The sequence below is a fragment of the Sinocyclocheilus anshuiensis genome, unplaced genomic scaffold, assembly GCF_001515605.1.
Source record: "Sinocyclocheilus anshuiensis isolate Anshui unplaced genomic scaffold, SAMN03320099.WGS_v1.1 scaffold715, whole genome shotgun sequence".
NCBI lineage: Eukaryota > Metazoa > Chordata > Actinopteri > Cypriniformes > Cyprinidae > Sinocyclocheilus > Sinocyclocheilus anshuiensis.
In genome coordinates this window covers 1555212-1570128 of record NW_015551089.1, presented here as the reverse complement: position 1 = coordinate 1570128, position 14917 = coordinate 1555212, and the positions used below count along the sequence as shown (strand labels likewise).

Sequence of the window (14917 nt, the reverse complement as noted above, 5' to 3'; positions counted from 1 at the left end):
ACTGCAGTTGCTTTTTGCAACTTTCAGACATCTATGGACAAGAGATGAGCTGTACATGCCAGTGACTTAAAGGAAAATGTGTGAGTGAAATGTGAAACATAAAAAGTGGACAAACGTGTAAAGTACATGCAAAACAAGAGAAAACATTTATTGCACAAAGTCTCTGAATGTACTAAATAACAAATCTGAACTACATGTGAGAGAGAGTGAAGGCTTTGCTTGCTTTTAAGGAAATCAATATAAAAACGGTAGCTGTAAAACAGCTGTTCATGCTAAAACTGCAACAATGCAACTTTAAAAAACAAACGCTAAAAGTGCTTCAAGTTCCAATTTTTTGTAAGTACCCTACATTCATTTCTAAGAAAAAAATCCTGTAGTCCCTGATCCTAAACAGGGAGTTCAACCGTGCATTTAACGGTGTCATTATAAAACGTTCCTGAACAATCTGACCCTCCAAATACTAGGACGGTACACTGAGAGAGGCTCTTGCCATGACGGCGATCCCTCGGGTCTGAAGATAAAGCCTTTGTACAGCCCAGGCTTATCAGACTGTGGCCTGCGCGAGGCTTAGAGCAAAGCAAAGGAGATGCCACTGATGTCCAGGAGCTTGTATCTGCAAACATGCATTGCTTTAACCTTTCAAACCATTCAGACTAATAACTGTAAACTGTAGTCTTTCAAAGAACCTTGAAATCAATGACTTTGGGACTTCATTCCTGGTAGTTTTGAAGCCAGTTAAGTTAAAGTAAATAAATTCTGTCATCATTTATTTACCTTTGTTTCATACGTGTATGACTTCCTTACTTTGGTGGAACACAATGCTGAAACGGTTTTTGTCCATATAATAAAAGTCAATACAACATTGGACCAAATTGACTTTCATTATTTGGGGGAAAAAAAGTTTGGAACATGTAGTTTGAGTAAATGACAATTTTCATTTTTGGCTGATCTCTTAAAAACACTCCATGGGAATTTTATAATGAATAAACATTTTACCAGTTATGCCAAACTGAAATATATTTTATCAGGTAGAAAGTTAAAGTTAAAAGTTTAAATTAAAAAAAATATACTTCTGTGAGATACTGTATGTATATATATATATATATATATATATATATGCACATATAATTTTATATATATAATTTTTGTTTTTTTACATCCTTAAGCCTTAAGTAAATCATCAACAACTGGAGGAGTCATGTAAATTAATCAAATTCAGCAGGGAGATCGACCAACATTCAGCTCTTAAAATTTCTGAAATCTTGACATTTATTTTTGTTTTAATAGTTATTATTTTAATTACTTTTTAATAGATTATATTAGATCAAAAAAGTTCTGAATGACAAAGCTTGGTCCAGGGGTTTCGAATATTGTTGTGGACAATAGTGGGCTTTAAAATGAATAATCTTCCTATTTTGGTTAAAAAAAAAAAAAAAAAAACATTAATTTTTATTACATCTAATTTTTGTAGAATAAATATTCTCTATTGTTAATTGATAATGTTCATCAGTAAGTCAAATGTATGTTTGTCAAACCATTTTATGTCTTTAAGGTATTTAAACTTTAATTAGCTATAATATATTTAGTTGTATGGTAGTTAGTGTAGTAAATTAGGCAATGACAGACCAATGTTAAAGAGATGGAAGTCCTTTAGGGCTCCTACAGCACTGCAGCCTCCGCTGATCAGCACCCTGTTGTCAGACACGGGTAGAGCAGCGTGAAACCTGCACAGCAGAATGACCAAAAAAACTTCAAAATACATTAATGTAAGTAAATTGTCTTATTGAACTGTAACTGTATTTACAAATTCTTCATTGGCAGCTTATTCTAGTTTTCTTTTAAAATAAGTTCATATTTTGAAGTCTTACCCACGGGCCAGTGGTGGTATGTTCTCGTATTTTACAGCAGTGTATTCCATGAAGCCTTTTCCACAAGAAACAAGACTAAGTATAGAGACTGTGATAATATGAGCAACACAGCAGACAGTGAATACTTTCAGATGCTCAGCATCATTACCAAGATCCAGGATGTGAAGATCACTGAGGTAGGTGGCAGTTTTTCTCCCCACATTTTACTTTCACTTTCGAATTAGCGGCAGTTTGGAGCCAGTTGCTTGAAGGCAACAACAAAATACAACGTCAAACTCACTTTAGCCTATATATAAAACATAGAACTTTTATTAACAAAACAAATAAAAATACACCATGCTATAGGGCAGGCTATGCCTAATATAAAAATATAGCTGCAAGCAGCAATCACGGGGCCAAGCACTCCAGAGGCAAATTGAGGAGCTAAGCATGGCATGGAGCATCAGACCAAATGCAACAATGAGTAATACAAGCAATTTTAGGATGATTGTAATTGAAATGGCTGAAAAATCATAAATACAACCACTAGTAATATGATTAAATGGCTTATCAGTTTTGACCAACAGGTGGCGCTGCAATCAAATCGTTTTGGTGTGTTCTGTGTGAGGTGACAATGGCACATACGAGGTTTGTTGTCATTATGTCAAAGCTTTGAAGAGATATAGCCTCAAGAGTCATTTTGGCACCATACCTAACGATGGTGGGGGTCGGTGCCACGGTGGGCAAGTGACATAACCGGTGTTGCGGCTTAACACCGGTATCACCGTCAGCACCATCTATAGTGGCAAGCCTAACACGTTCCTGATTTTAGTTGCATATACTGTGGATGGTGATTATGAAACTGGATGAAAAGTCAAAGTTAAACTACTTACCCAAACCTGGGAAGAGGACGGTCACCCTCCACGATCGGTTGATACCACAGACCATGCTCAGGGTTGAAAATGTACAATGCGTTACTGCTGACCTTGCCTTCAGGACATCGGCTGGGCTGCACTCCTCCAAAAACATACAGCTCCTTCTTATAGACTGTGGCACTGTGGTACGCCAATGATGGGATATTTCCCTTTGCCTATCCCAACCCGAAACATCATACATATATGCAACAGTAAGTCAACATCTGCAACACCAAAACATACACAAATCATGTAAAGAATCAAATGATCTAATACTCACAGAAACAAGCTTCCACTTCCAAGTTACAGTGTCCAGTATATAAATATCACTGTATCGCTGGGCGTCTCTCAGACCACCGTACACATAGACAGCTTTAGACTCAGGATCAAAGGTTGCTGAGTGACCTTTTGAGCTTGGTAGACTGACCTCAGATGATGAGACGTCCATGGGGAACCAGAAATCATTATCTGAGAATTAGTACAGTTATAGTTGTGCTACGGTATATTAAAGCAATAAGCCCCGAGAAGCCGTGGTTTACAGTGAATGTATAACAGCTAAGGGGCGTTGTTAGGCACGACGCAAAGCCCTTAGCTGTTATAAATTCACTGTAATCCACGGCTTCACGGGGCTTATTGCTTTCATAAATCGGTTATTCCATATACGTAGTAAGGTTTCACAAAATAAAACAGAGCAAATAAAGTGTAATGATAATAATAAAAACATTATTCTTCCGCCAAACAATGTAGTTCCTCAGAAACGGTTGTGGTTCCAACAAAGTGGTTGCCGCGCAACACACAGAAGTAAACAAAGGTGTATGTTTGTAGCACTGATCACTTCGAACTTGGCTCAAGTTCGAGAATCAAGAATCAAGGACCGGAACTATCCGTTATATACAGTATATACACGTGTATATGTATGCATGTATGTATGTATGTGTGTGTATATATATATATATATATATATATATACACACACACATACATACATACATACATATATTAGAATTATTTATATACCAATTATATCAAATATATCAATTAAATGTGAAAAATACATATGTAAAGGAAAATGTTAAAATTCCCCACTTTGTGGTAAGAAACTTCTAGAAATATAATACAGTAAATAATCTTAATTTTGAATTGAGTAAATAATTCTATATAATAAGAATTAAATTAATCCAATAATAATTATATAATGTACATTTGCTTGAATATGATCGTATAGTCATAGTTCTGCATTCATGCAACACTTCTTAATAAATTCTAGCTGCCCAAATCAGCAAAAAAAAAAAATATATATTTTTTTTTTTTGCATTTTGCAAATAACAATCTTTTAACTTTTCATATTGAATTTTAAAATGATACGCACCAATCTCCAGTTTCCATATAGAATCTTTACAACTGGCCTGGTCATCAGCCTCCCCACCAATCAGAATGGCCGTTTCAGGATCACTCAAACACATGGCATGGCTCCAGCGCTTTGATGGACAGTCTGAGAATAATAACTTGATTAAATAAAATAAATAAATATAAATAAATAAATAAATATATATACAGTGCACAGCATACATGAGTACACCCCCTCTGAATAAATATAAAAGATGTATTTTCTTAATTATCACTAATATAATTCATTGAAAGATGGCAAAATTTAAACATATTAAACATATACTTAATAAAAACAACAAAACATATGCCAATATTTTCTGTAAGATAAGTAAATTAGCCAATTTTGTTTAAATGAAGGATTGCAGAAATGAGTACACCCGAGATTTAATTCAGAAAATGTATAATATTCTAGTACTTAGTATGTCCTCCAGAACTTAAAGTATACTGCTCTGACACTTCTTGGCACTGAGTGTAGAAGTTCATGACAAATTTTCACATCTGCGCTGTTTAACTCCTGGAGGAGGACCTCCTTGAATGCTCTGGTCTTTAATGGGGAGTGTTGCTCAGCTCGTCTCTACAGAATCTCTCAAAACTGCTCAAGAGTGTTAAGATTGAGTGAAATACATCTGTACTCCTCCTCTAGCAACACCAGAACATTTTGGATGCTTTTGGATCCGAAATGATTGACTTGGGTCTCTTGAGACCTGAGTATGGATTCCCAGAAGTCTCTATGTTGTAAATATGGGCCCTGGAAGAGGTTAAATGAGTTTATTTTGCTTTGGCTACCGTAGGTAATTCTAGTGGTGACAACAACCATGCATGTCACTCCTGCATGCTGCGTCATACTCTGTGAGATAAAGTGTCACTCTTTTCATAGCTTTTGCCGGCTCTGAGACACTTGCATGTTATTTCTCCTGCTCTTTTTCTAGCAAAAATTCACTCATCACTAAATGAAAACTTAAAAGTGAAGACCTGATTATTTCAGGAACCTTATCACAAGTCCATTGTTTTTGAATGTTGGTGCTACTTCTGCTATATTTTCACACTTAAAACAATAATTTGGTATTCCTCTTGTACCATTGTCCTCTTTTATGCTAAGAAATAAATCCCTTGGCAGTTCTCTCCCAAGTGGTTCCACTGCTCCCAGCATTAAGTCTGAGAATCTTATTTTGCTGAATAATTTTGGCATTCTTCTTTGGTAACTGATCAAGCAGGCTAGTTGGAACATTACATCTCCAAAGGACCCTAACATGTTTTCTAAGTAAAGAGTAATTGCTGAATTTGTTAAGTTTTAGAGGGGGTGTACTCATTTATGCTGTGCACTGTATATATAGATATATATAGCAATCACAGCACACCTCGCTTTTTTAGACCGATGAGCTTTGTAAAAAATCGCCAAAGGCGGGGCATAGAGGAGAAACAATAAATGTACTGTATGTGGAAAGTAATGTGTTTTTTGAACCTTAAAACGCATAAACACATTTCATTACACCAAATACACAAAATAATGTTCTTTTTAGCAGCATCATATGACCCCTTTAATATTATTGCATTGAAATATTACAAACTTATTGCAAATATTAGGAATTTATAGTTTAACATAAATAAACTATGCTATCAATATTTCCACAGTTATATCAAGAACTAATTCTGCAACTATGACAATGGTTTTAATCAGAGGTAACATTAAGATTCCAAGCGTGTAAATAAACATTTATCATGTTTAATCTGAGTAGAGGAATGAGCCTTTACCAGCCCTGCAGCTCTTCACACGTTTGATGACCATCTCGTCCTCTAAATCTACCGCACACATTTTATGCAGTTTGCGCTTCTTTGGGCTTGAAACTCGGTTTGGATCCTGAGGGCCTTCCATTTCTTCAGAACTCCAAACATATCCTTTTATTCCTATAATGGAGCGTCTTGATGTTTTGTCCTTCAAAAACCACACAACAGAAATGGTACGTTTTAAAATTTGAAATGCTCTCAATGCCTGGAGATCAATCTACCTGCTGAAGAACTAGTTTGTGGATGACTCCTTACTATCGGCCACACACCCTGAAGCAGAGTGTTTTCCTGCGTCAATATTTTGCTTTTGCCCAGCTCCGCACAGCTGACACTTCCCTCGGGAGGTGATCTCTGGGTGATCTTCATAAAGACGCAAGGAGAAGTCATTCTTTTGTGCATTCACTTCATCGCAAGTCATGTCTTAAGGCATTTCATAAACCTAATTTCTAGAATAAAAAAAATAAAAAATCTGATGACTAGTTAAAGGGAAAGTTCACTCAAAAAAATTAAAATTGTCACCATTTACTCATGTTCATTATTTACTCAACCAAACAGCTTCCGGAATATTTTTTTTCTCCATAGTATGGAAGTCAATGGGGTCCATCAACTGTTACCACATGTCTTCGAAATATCTTCTTTTGTGTTCAGCAGAAGAAAGAAATTCATACAGGTTTGGAACAACCTGAGGGTGAGTACATGATGACAGAATTTTCATTTTTGGGTGAACTGCCCCTTTAAATATATAGAGAGAGAGAGAGAAAGAGAGAGAGAGAGGTCATTTTTTATCTATGAGAGGGCTTGGATAAAACGAAAAGCACAAATCAACAAAAGCAAGAATTATACAGTAATTTAACACGTACGATCAAAAATAGTATCACTGAAACCTTTGTTTTGAAATATGCACTTGATTCCTCAGGCACTGTAGTACACTCTGTAGTACAGAGTCTTATTCCGCCACAGCGAGTACCCTGAGGGTGAGTACATGATGACAGAATTTTCATTTTTGGGTGAACTGCCCCTTTAAGTCTTTAAGAAGAACAGAGAACAGATGATTTCACTCAAGTCATAAGCAAAGCGTGCCTCACATCATGACTCTCTCCGCTGCTGAGTGATGGGTTGGAGGAGTGGCTCATCGCTAAACGTTTCCTTGCCATTCGTGGAGTGCTGCTGATAAAGCTGGATCTCACCTTCAAAGAATATACAGTTTAACTAGGAAGTCTGTGATGGATAAGGAAGTTAAAATGAACAAAAAGACATACTGTACACATGCAAGATATCTGCAGTCTGCACTACTAGTGAGAGAAGTTTGAGGACATATGTTTAAATACCTGTCCACTGATGCCGAGCATGACTTTGGCGTAAACTCCTCTCTGTGTGGCTTCAGCGAGAAGCTCAGGAGTCCAAACTCCTTGCCAGATCAGACACCTTCACAGAAAGAGTTTACCAGACAAAGCTTAAATGAAATCTAGGGAATATCGGAGTCTATTTTATAAATATGGGGTTGACTTAATTTGACAGTTACAATGATGGTGATTTGTTAGTTAATCACGACAACTATACATATTCTTGGCTTTCTGGAACCGTTTAAGTGCCATTTGATACAGCTGCAAATTGCTATCTCATCTTAGTATTATTTATGCACTATTATAGTACTTAATATTTTGTATTAGCTTTTATTTTTATAATTAGATTTCATTTTAATTTCAGTTTACGTTTTAGTCATTTGTTATATGATTTTGTCAAATTTGTTTTTTTTATATTTCTATATAGCTTTAATTTTATTTTATTTCAGTTTTAGTACTTGTAGTACTTAAAACTTATTTTAGTTAGTTGCTAAGGCATTTCTAATTTTCGGGTTTTTTTGTTTGTTTTTTTTAGTTTAGGTTTTTCATTTGATATTTATATTATTGTAATTAATTTTATTACTGTAAACAACTGTAATAATTTTAGTTGATTGCCGATCTAGTTGAATTTAGACCAATTGATTTACTGCAGGGCAGTGCTATAATCATAATATTCATTGCACTTGCCTGGAGTGAGGTGAAAGAGTCCCGATGACCTGTGATTTGACCTCTGGACCCAGCAGAACCTCCACAGAGATCTCCGTATCACTGGAGAAGGACGACCATTCCCCTAAACCAAACACTATCGGCTGCTTCGGTAAAGGTAACGGCATCTGAACCTGGTACACCGTACGGTTGACATTTCTAAATAAGGTCAATTAGAGAAGAAGAAAAAAAGATGGTCAGGAAGTGGTCACCAGGGCTAGATCTACAACATGTTAAGAACTGTGTAAATGAGGATGCACTAAACACACATGCCCACATCATATAATTACAGTTGGCAATTTTTTAGTCTATGATCAAAACAGTGGTTTGATATGTTTGTTCATTTTTGCAGAAATCTATTATTAGTGTATACTACATTTTAGATAAAGATATGCTCTGTTTGTACCCTTTTTAACATTAGATAGGATTTCACATCTTAAAAAATAAAAATAAAAACATTCTCCTCAAATCGATGTCATTAATCAACATGTTTTTCCTGGGCAATAATGATGGAAATGCTCAGCAACTTCCGTAGCCGAGACATTTCTACCCTGAGAAATACTCATTCCTGTAAAAGTGTGACCAAAAACAAACAATATCAGGTCATCTAGTGAAGTTACTTAAATGAAAGCGCCCACCGTATAAACTGACGAGGTGCTTCACGTAAGGACCAGATGGCATAAAAGTGCACTTCGCCCATGCTGTTAAATGAGGATCGCTCAAACTCCTCCAGCGCTGGCGGCGGCGTCGGTGTGCGGCCTGCAAAAGCGCAGCCAATCCCGCGCGGCCGCTGGCGCATTTATCAGCATTTATTAACATCCCATAATGACAACCCTGGAAACATCCAATATGAACAAGCAAATAAATACATTCAAACATGTAAATAAATAAATGAATAATGAATAGCGGAATGATTAAAAATGTTTTAGAAAAATATTCAGTAGGCCTACAAAATAGAAATACATTTTCACAAAATATATATAAAACAGTTTTTAAACCAATATATTTTGAATTTTGAATTACAATTTAAAAGACATGTAGGGCATGCTTAAAAGTATGTTATTTTTGATTATGTGTTATTGTGTGTGCGTATATATATATATATAGTTTTAATTTATTTTTAAACTTTGGTTTTAGTAATCGTAGTACTTAAACGTGTTTCAGTTAGTTTCCAAGGCAGCATCTAATTTTCATCTAATATTTATATTTTATTTTATTTCTACAATACAATAACACAATGCACAACACTCGCAATGACCAACATCTCTTATACTGAGAATGTTTATGGAGATAATAGAATAATAATAGAATGAAGTCAATAAATACATTATAATAATAAAAAGGGAATAATCATGAATAGTGAAATAAATATAAGTTCAGAAAAAAATGTATACAATTTTTCAAAATTTTTATTCGATACAAAAATAGAGTACAATTTTTGATAGATATAAAAAAAGAAGAAGAGGGAGAAAAAATAACCCCATGACCCCATGGTAATTGTAATTCAAAGTTGAATATCACAAAATGTAATCCTGAATTTATTTATTTGTTAATAATTGTTTAATCTATTCATAGCAATTAGACATTAAACTAAAAATTATTTCAATGAAAAAAAAAACATGTATACTATTTTATATATTTTACTATATATATATATATATGTTATAGGCCTGATCATCAATACTAAATGGTTAGAAATATAAAAAAAAATGTAATACTCTCCATTTCTGGCTGACCATTTTGTTAATAAAGTAGCCTAACATATGATCATTACATTTGTGCTTTTATAATTGATTAAACTCTCATAGTATACAAAGCTGATTATAATATTAATATTTCATATGTATCAATCATAATCAAACATCCTATTTTCAAATAAATAAGCCTATATGTACATCATGAATAACGTGGGGGGTTTTTTCCAGTCTAACAGCGCCCTCTATCGAAAATAAGAAACAATAACCCTTCTAATTCTTCTGTTACTCAATACATTGACCTCAGTTTAAAGGGAAATGGTGCTTGTGATCATCCAATGAAAACCAGTTTTTAATGCTGAGAAAGCTTTTTTTATGGTTATCTTCAGAAGGAAGCGCAGACGCATTTTAAAGGAAGGAAGGAACCATAAAGCTGGATATGAAACAGGCAGCAAATGCACACCGAGTTCATTCTCAATGTTTATTGTGTACAACAAACAGCACAAGAAAAAACTAGAAAAGGATGACAAACATATATCAAATGCATTTCATACAAACAAGATACAGAGGAGGAGGACAAGCCAAAAAACACATCAGCAGAATGGTGTACCTCAGCAGCACAATGCAACAGTCTCTTAAGACAAATAATTAAAGGTACGGAAAGAAACTCACATGGTGCACATTCACAGCACGATTTGGTATTCATATAATCAAGAAGAGTATTTGAAGGAAACAAAATACTGTACTACAACCCCCGCTGGCAGCACTTGTGTGGCATATTGCACGTGATATAAGCAAAACAAATCGTAAAACCTTTGCTATAGGTAGTTTTGTAAGTTAACTTGGTAAAAGAGGCATCAGCCAAGAACATAAATGTAAATAAAACCTCTTCAATAGGCCATCTGCATTACATCTATACAGACCAAACTGATGCCAAACAACCCTAAATCATGCCAAACGGGAGCCTGGGACATTCAAATATTGAATCAGTTATGCAACAAATGAGCTTTTGTGGCAGGAAATGGTTTAAAGTTGTAAACAAGCTGGCTTTGACCATTTCCACGAGTAGTAGTTACCCTGGTGACTGAAGTGACAGCCATCTCAGTACAGTATATAACCGCCATAAGAACATATTTAAAACACATCTTAGCTAGCTGTGGCTTCCAGTGTCTTTGTGCCTGAGCAAACAAACCCAGTATTAGCAGTATGTTAGAAATAGTGTGTGTGACCTCAGAGGCCATTCCATGCGCTGCTCAATGTAGTATTATACAACAACAAAAAAGAACCAACCAAACAGAAAACACTCATATATCATTACCTGAATCAATAGTGGCTTCTGCCACATCACCTACATTGACTTCCTTGCTTTCCTTGTTTGCTTTTGAATCGTGTAGAACTGTTTGACCCGGTTGACCACCCATATACTTTCCCTGATTACTCTGTAGTCCCTGATATGCGATGCCACAGTTCTGTTGTGGTGTCAGACAATACACTTATAAAACATGGACCTTTTATATGAAATATATCATCTTGCACATAACGTCTTAAGCCACATAAAACACATTGCACATATCATGATGACTGTCCTGACGGTACACAGGCAGGATTTCTCCCAAGTTCGAGTTGGCAACTGATTTAGAGCCCTTCTCAACATCTCCAGGAACCCCAGGGACTGTTAGACAAAGCAATTGTCCAAACATCACTCAAAGTATTCCTTATATGCATCTACTTATTTTAAGCTTTGTACCAAAAAAAAAAAGTTTCACAACATTTAATATGACATTGAACCATTAATTTATATATATATTAATAATAATAATTTATGCATTTAGCAGACGCTTTTACCCGAAGCGACTTAGTGCATTCAGGCTATACATTTTTTTACCAGTATGTAAAATATATATATATATATATATATTCCATTTTTTTAACGTTGTGACATTATTTCCATTTTTAAGCACCAATAAGCACATTTCCCCACACCTCCCAAATTCTCATTGCCTGGAAATTCTGTTTTTATTTTTTATTTTTTTTATTTATCTTAATAGTGCTTCTCATTAAAGTGATATGATGAATCCATCTATCTATCTATCTATCTATCTATCCATCCATCCATCCATCGCACTTATTTATAACATTTTCTGTAACAATGTAAAATTCTTTACTGTGACTTTTGATCAATGCATCCTTGTTGTTGTTTTTTATATAAATTTTAAATTAAAAAAATTAAAAAATCTGACTCTAAACTTTTGAAAAATATAAATAAATATATACAATTTTCTCATATAATAATAATAATATCAAATAATTAGTCGTTTTATTTACAGTAATGAAAATTGGGGAGAGGATGGTGATGTGGCATTATAATTGTCACACTGCAAAAACATCCTAAAAGATCTTAAAATAGGCTTTTTCTTCATTGAAAATGTAACATTTTAATTTCATTATTTGGATTTGAGGTAAAATATGACCTGGACAAAATCTTGACTGGTTTCTTGAGAGTCACCCAGTTTACTAACTTGTTAATTACAATTGAGGCCAACTGTGGAACTCCTACCAGATCATCTGAACAAAAGCAGGGAACAGGACAGGAAGTACTCCCTCACCTTCCAGGTCATCTTCTTCATCCTCATCATCACTGGATTCACTAATGTGGACAGTAATGGCTCGGCTAGTGACTGGTGACCAGTCGAAGTAAACCCCAAAACCAATGTCATAGCCATCTGTGGCAAACTCCCAGCACACGTGCTTGGCCTCAGGAACAGTGGGCACGTGGACGGTCATTATGTCTCCACGATATACCGTCACCACGCTGTCCTTCTCTTGACACAGCTTCGTCTTCAGCTCCTTCAGAGCCACGGAGGTCCATGTGGATGCTGGTTTCATCGGAGGAAGAGCTGCAAAGAGATAAGTGACTGCTAGATTGATATTCTTTTAGTTTTCTCTAAAGTTTTTCATGCCTGTAACTCAAGAAGTATTAAGGATATCTTAATGACCTTTTAGATGTTGGATCTTACCAAACTATTCTTTGTCACATTACCCCCCCTCTACAAAATAGTGGATTACTCCGTAAATATACATTGATGACATTTAATATTTTGGCTTTGTTCTTTATTTAAGTATTTCTTTCACCAGAATGTTTTATTTTAACAAAATCAAAAATTTGAGCTGGGGAGCTCTGGTTAAGTTGACACAGAATGACCCAATAGTAATGCAGTGTAAGTCACTTTAGATTACGCGTCTTCTGCCAAATGTATAATAATAATAATAATAATTATTATTATTATTATTGCATTTGGCAGACTTTTTTTATCCAAAGCCACATACATTGCATTCAAGGTATACATTTTATTGGTTCATGCATTCCCTGGGAATCGACCCCATGACCTTGGTGTTGCTATTATTATTATTATTAATAATAATAATAAATACATACTCTTTCACAAAAAAAAATAAGTTAATTAGCATAACTTTAGCTTATTGGTGATATGCGAACTTGGCACACTAATAATGAAATAAACTGATAAGCAGTCATGAGTTTGTATTGTATACCAATAACTTTTACAGCACCTTTCATAATGCTTTATGTGATCAGAGCCTAAATATCTGCTATATTAAACAACTTTTGAACGGCATACTACAGAACTTGGCCTATATAATGTACACTGCATGCTATTTTTGAAAGTCACGTGACCTGCCCTATAGTGACTCGAAAGAAAACGCACTGAAGCTTATTCTGCTAAAACATGTTATATATAGAAAGATTCCCATATTTTAAAGCACAAACATCCTTCTTTTGTTCTGACAGCTCTGTTCTCGAGGGGCAATGATGAAAGATGATGAGAAGGTTTCCTGAGCTTAGCTTCACCTCTCTAATAGGGGGTTTGCTAACCTTTATTCTCCCCGGGGTGTGAAGCACTGCTCTCCTGTGAGTCACCCGCCTCTGCCTTCCCGAGAGATGCGCTGGACTCCTATTGACAACATCACAATACATACATAGAAGCACAGCACTACAGCACACTTATTCACATGTATCTGACAGGCTTGAATTCACTGTACCTCAGTAGATTGAGTAGATTCGCTGTTATCGTCCATTTTAGTTTGGGTGTCCGGTTGGATTACTGTCCGGGAAAGGTCTGTGCTTTGAAGTCTTCAAAATGAAAATGGGAAGGATGAGGTTTCCATACCTTTGAAATCTAAAATAACAATTGTTGCGCTCTGATAAACCTGCACAAACCTGTTTAAAGGGTTTGCTTCACAGGTTTTCGACGTTATACCAGGGAAAGAAGAAACAGACAGGGATGACAGTCTGGACTGCAGCTCTGATGTCTCTAGTTTCTCCATCTCTAAAGCAGCAAACACATGCAATATATAAACCATCACATTCATCACTCTCTAACCAGAGATTCAGTAAAGATTCAGTTCAGCTGCTGAAAACTCTTACCTGAATCAGAGGTGTCTTTCAATGAACCTCATAAATATATACATATAGTACTATTTTAAAATATATTAAAATAGTAAAATAAATTACACATCAAACTAGGATTAAATTGTAATAATATTCACAATATTGCTGTTTTTACTGTATTTTTGATTAAATAAATAAATATATACATATAGTACTACAGCACATTTGTGTATGTTACATTATAAAAAAACAATTAAATATAGTATTCATCTGTCATCCTGGATTTAATTTTTACTGTCACTTCAGTATTCAATGAGGTTTCCATACCTTTGAAATCTAAAATAACAATTGTTGCGCTCTGATAAACCTGCACAAACCTGTTTAAAGGGTTTGCTTCACAGGTTTTCGACGTTATACCAGGGAAAGAAGAAACAGACAGGGATGACAGTCTGGACTGCAGCTCTGATGTCTCTAGTTTCTCCATCTCTAAAGCAGCAAACACATGCAATATATAAACCATCACATTCATCACTCTCTAACCAGAGATTCAGTAAAGATTCAGTTCAGCTGCTGAAAACTCTTACCTGAATCAGAGGTGTCTTTCAATGAACCTCATTAAAAACTGAAACACAAACTCTGCAAGAAGACATAAAACAATGCATACTGTCTTCTAATAATAAATATAAATAAGGCTGTTGGACTACATTTTGTGCGCAGTCGTCATCAACTGACTCATGAAGCTCATACGAATCAGTTTTGACACGTCGAGTAACTAAAGTGAAATTCACCATCAAACCATCAATCTCAGCAGAGCACAAACACATCTGCATTC

The 14917-nt window shown here is 35.2% G+C and overlaps 2 protein-coding genes across 2 annotated transcripts; both read right to left on the bottom strand.

Moving 5' to 3' along the window:
- Positions 1 to 151: 151 nt before the first annotated feature.
- Positions 152 to 6219, bottom strand: LOC107662635 (RING finger protein B-like). Its single transcript, XM_016452716.1, has 9 exons — positions 6205 to 6219; positions 5903 to 6083; positions 4131 to 4253; positions 3042 to 3229; positions 2741 to 2937; positions 2017 to 2069; positions 1869 to 1923; positions 1627 to 1724; positions 152 to 613 (listed from the first exon to the last, which is right to left on the bottom strand). Exons 2-9 carry the CDS (start codon positions 6021 to 6023, stop codon positions 387 to 389), a joined length of 1062 nt encoding a protein of 353 aa, XP_016308202.1. The 5' UTR covers positions 6024 to 6083; positions 6205 to 6219; the 3' UTR covers positions 152 to 386.
- Positions 6220 to 11221: 5002 nt separating this feature from the next.
- Positions 11222 to 14147, bottom strand: LOC107662634 (protein TMED8). The gene is made up of 6 exons (XM_016452715.1): positions 14122 to 14147; positions 13915 to 14023; positions 13737 to 13827; positions 13570 to 13648; positions 12284 to 12574; positions 11222 to 11349 (listed from the first exon to the last, which is right to left on the bottom strand). The coding sequence occupies exons 2-6, from the start codon at positions 14019 to 14021 to the stop codon at positions 11222 to 11224; spliced, it is 696 nt and encodes a 231-aa protein (XP_016308201.1). The 5' UTR covers positions 14022 to 14023; positions 14122 to 14147.
- Between the last annotated feature and the right edge of the window lie 770 nt (positions 14148 to 14917).

Bases quoted from the DNA above. Each gene is read 5' to 3' on its own strand.
- LOC107662635 (XM_016452716.1), bottom strand. From the start codon at position 6,023: ATGGAAGGCCCTCAGGATCCAAACCGAGTTTCAAGCCCAAAGAAGCGC. The intron at 2,070-2,740 runs GTAAGTAGTTTA...GTGAAAGTAAAA, and splicing joins CGTCCTCTTCCCAGGTTTGG to TGTGGGGAGAAAAACTGCCA. The intron at 1,924-2,016 runs GTAATGATGCTG...CTTGTGGAAAAG, and splicing joins TCTTCACATCCTGGATCTTG to GCTTCATGGAATACACTGCT.
- LOC107662634 (XM_016452715.1), bottom strand. From the start codon at position 14,021: ATGGAGAAACTAGAGACATCAGAGCTGCAGTCCAGACTGTCATCCCTG. The intron at 13,649-13,736 runs GTACAGTGAATT...TGTTGTCAATAG, and splicing joins AATCTACTCAATCTACTGAG to GAGTCCAGCGCATCTCTCGG. The intron at 11,350-12,283 runs GTGAGGGAGTAC...TTTGTCTAACAG, and splicing joins TGAAGAAGATGACCTGGAAG to TCCCTGGGGTTCCTGGAGAT.